This window comes from Dysidea avara, chromosome 4 (genome assembly GCF_963678975.1).
Source record: "Dysidea avara chromosome 4, odDysAvar1.4, whole genome shotgun sequence".
In the NCBI taxonomy this organism is placed as follows: Eukaryota; Metazoa; Porifera; class Demospongiae; order Dictyoceratida; family Dysideidae; genus Dysidea; species Dysidea avara.
In genome coordinates this window covers 23,769,467-23,773,683 of record NC_089275.1, presented here as the reverse complement: position 1 = coordinate 23,773,683, position 4,217 = coordinate 23,769,467, and the positions used below count along the sequence as shown (strand labels likewise).

The window sequence follows — 4,217 nt, the reverse complement described above, 5'->3', positions numbered from 1 at the left end:
CCACAACCAAAAGGCAGAACAGTCCTCCATGGTAGCTACAATGTTCTAGTGATATTTATCTTTCAGAGCCTCGACTGAGCAGCAGCAAACTGCAGCAGTAACAGCAAACAGCAAGCAGCAAGTAGCTTTTATAATAAAATACAAGGAATTATATGATAGAAATAGCTATACTACACATCTACATATATTGAGAGCTACACTTACGATCTCTATAATTCTGCATGGTAGAATCAGGATAAAATCTATGGATGAGTTGCCAATCTAATGCATATGTATTTACATAAGAAGTAAAGCCACACTGTCCTGTATAATATTGATATGCTTGAAGTTCAAACCAATTCTATAATAGCTAAGTATAGTTACTGAACTTTCTGTTTAACTACATCAGCAATCCATGCAAAGAATAGGAGGTATTATCTTGCACGAAGATTGTGGGAGAGGAATTGTTAAACTCCATAATAGTTATCTGTGAACCTGTTTTGAAGTCTGCATAGTGGGCTGCATAAACATTGAATACAAGCTTTCCCTCCACCATGCAGGGAGTATAAGGAACAGGAAAATTACAATATACGTAGATGGGATGATTATAACGTTTATCAACTGTCTAAATGTATTGTTCCTGCTGCATTCATCAGGAGGTAGGTTGTTGTTTTTCCATTACTTCAATAACTTTATTGCTGATTAGTCAATTTTTTATAGGGTCTCATATAGCGAGCGGTAAGGATGCATGGCCTTTAGTTGTGGTATGGATGGAGGGATTAATTCGTTGTTGGATATCTGAAATAGTTAGTTGACAATTTTATAAAAGGTTACCCATGTTATCTCTTCCTTGTGATAAAGATGGGAGATTAACTAACTTAACATTGCATGCAGTAACCCTTGCATTGTTTGTAATAAAACGGTCAGCTTAATGTTACACCATTTCAAGCTGATGTACATGGCCAGCTTCCATTATAAAATAGCTCAGCACAGTACACTGGTACATAGCTTTAAAAACTGAAGTGCAGACTTTCTTGTGGGAATTACATGCAAAAGGAAAAGAGCAGCCTGCAGGGGTATGCGAGCTAGTTGGGTACAAAAGTGTTTAATATTAGTATGGCAGTCAAGATTTTAGCTTAGTGTTAATAGTATGGTAATTGAAATGATCTTAAAATGAAATTATTTCTAAAATTTATATATATATATTATACACTTGTACATGTAGCTAGCTAGCAATGGGAATTCACACAAAGGGAAAAAAATACGTGTCACATCTACAACTTTTCATTTACAAAATGAAACTGATAGCCAACATACATAGCAACAATGGCTAATAAATGGGAAACAACTGCAGCAACTCCACCTGTTCTCTACAATCAAGCACTTATAAAAACACTATAAGGAATAATAAATTACTTACAGAATTTCCAACACTTTGGTACTATTTAACATTTAGAACAGTGTACGTTGGTTGTGGAGTGGGTGAATTTGAAGCTACAACAGATGCAATCCACAGCATCTGGTTATGAGTATCAACTGGATATTTCTCAGAGAAAGATTCAGCACTATTTCTTTCACAAGTTGTAGACAAGGCAATCTCTAACCAAGATTCATATTTGATTCAATTAACAATCTATACATATAAAGATCTTGTTACCGTAGGGTAAGAAAATTTTGTGGGATACAAATTTTCATGGATTTTGCAGGTGTCTTATCTGCGAAATTAAACATTAGCTCCTGTACTAGTTGCATGTATGGAGATTGATGTTTAAACCACGGAAATTTATTCCATGAAAATTACATATATTTTAGCAATCCACAAAAATTTAATACCATGAAAATTTCTTGCCCTATACGGTATGCATTTTACTGTGACAAACAATACCTGTTGTGTTTCACTGAATACACTAACCACCACCATTTTATATACGAACATCAATCAGGAACTTGCTAGCAAAACATTCAGGACTGTTTCTATCACAAGATGTAGACAATCTTCCAGAGTATTCTACCTACCTGTCCTTGGGATTCAAGGTGATGGCTACACTGATCGTTTTTCTAATGGCTAGTTTGGTCTTAGTCACCATCAATACTACAAGAAGGTTACACAGGCCTCATAACATCTTTGTGGCTAATTTGATGATAACTGATATGATATTAGCAGTGCTGTTTTATGTGATGTCTGCTATTATGACTATTGGCTATGCTATTGGGGCAGGAGATTTTATCAGTTGTAATGTGTACTATTTTCTCTTTCATCCGATAGTTGTGCTTCATTTTACAATATTGATGATATCAGTTGACAAAGTAATTGCTATCAGATTTCCTTTCAAACACAAAAGAATTATGACAACCTCTGTCACTCTAAGCATATGTGTCATTTTATGGCCTTTATCAATGGCACTTACAGCTCATCTGCTTTTTAACAGTGATGATTATGTTGAAGTGTCTGAGTATGGTACCTGCACTTATGGCAATGCTTTCGTTGAAACTATAACAACTTATGCAACACCAGTCTTTATGGAAACAATTATAACAATGTCCCTCAATGTCTACTTAGCCATTAAAACTTATCAAGTTAACAAACAAATCCAAAAGGAAACCAGATTATCAGGTTCTACCAGTCAAGTTGAAGCTTTAAAACGAAAGCAGCACAAACTCAAGCACCACATTAAACCTATTAAGACATTACTGGTTATTTTATTTGGGAATTATTCTATTGGTGTGCTCTTCCTGACATTGTATATTCCAGGAGAAGTACTGATAAACTCCACAGCTTATCACAACATTATGGACTACATCATTATTCCCAATGTCACTTATACGACATTTCTTCTTGACCCATTTGTGTATGGCTTGTATTTCAAACAAGTCCGTGGACCAATGATCAGGGTATCAAAAAGGCTATTGTGCATGTACTGTAGCTAGAGTTTTATGAAATAAAGCCTTTGCAACATACATATAAGCAGATAAAGTATAACAATTAAACACAAAGTTATATATCAGGCATGTAAAAGTTGTATATATTTTATGTAATGTAAATGTGTTGTATTAATCTTAAATTAATTACCAGTATTATACTGTACATTATCCTTTTGCACAATGTACCACATGTTGATCCACTTGAATATGGGTTTTAATTATACATAGCTATATTACTATATAGCTATGTTTCTTTGAGTCATAGGCCCTTACTTGTCTGAATTCCATCATTTTGTGTTGCGGTAATTGAATCATTTTAGATGTTGCAAAAATTTGTCAATAGCCATTTTGTAGTAAAAATAAATTCTAGCACTATTATATACATGATGTATAGGTCTCTATCTTTGCAGTTAGAAAGCTAAACTAAGTCATAAAGAGTTGCTTTAGTACTGTTGTAGATATATTATAATCCGGATTACCTCCTTAATCCAGAACTCAGTACCAGTACCTGCAAGGATACTGAAAAAGAGAATCAGAAATTTAACACTAAGAATGCATCCTCAAGTGTCAGATATCTAACAATGCTCTTATGTAACATCACAGATGCATTTGTGTGTGGTGAATAATTATTGACCATAATGTATTACCTTGTGAGATCATCTACATCAACTATCTTGAAACTGGTGACAAGTTGGGGTACTTTCAATTCGAATTGATGACCAGTAATGGAGGTATTGTATGTAAAACAATTGTTTGCTTAGGATGCAGAGGAAAATTGTCAACATCAATGTCACTGCAAGAGATGGTTGTCCCAGTGGATGGTATATAGAGCTACTCACTTAGCTTCAGTTATCAAGGCAATGATTTAAGTATTAGTGTTTGTTCCTCTACCTTAAGCTTCTTCTCCATTAATGTAACTATATAGTGTGTGGGATATTAGCTAGCTCAGGCATTTCAAAAATTTTATGCTAATTCATACATGTTTACTACTAACAGGTATAGCTACAACATTACTCAGTAAAATAATTAAGTCAATTTGTAGGTAACTTATCGCACACATTTGAGTGCAGGGAATAATTCTACTCATTACGTACCAGCGTTTTGTACTCCAATTAGCAATTGCCTACTAATCACATATAGAGACCACCTTGTAGTGCACATCTATCCAACTGTGTCCGACCATAATAATTGACCACTCTAGTTGATGTACTTAAAAGGCTTCATGTCAACAATTTTGATTAGCTACTCCCAAAATAAACACTTGTTATATATTAACACTTAGAGGTTTCTATTGTCAGTTTATTTGATTAGCTATT

The 4,217-nt window shown here is 34.3% G+C and overlaps 1 protein-coding gene across 1 annotated transcript; it reads left to right on the top strand.

The window, feature by feature from the left end:
• The first annotated feature begins 2,040 nt into the window (after positions 1-2,040).
• LOC136253690 (trace amine-associated receptor 9-like) lies at positions 2,041-3,527 on the top strand. The gene is made up of 2 exons (XM_066046350.1): positions 2,041-2,871; positions 3,360-3,527. Exons 1-2 carry the CDS (start codon positions 2,041-2,043, stop codon positions 3,525-3,527), a joined length of 999 nt encoding a protein of 332 aa, XP_065902422.1.
• Positions 3,528-4,217: the final 690 nt, after the last annotated feature.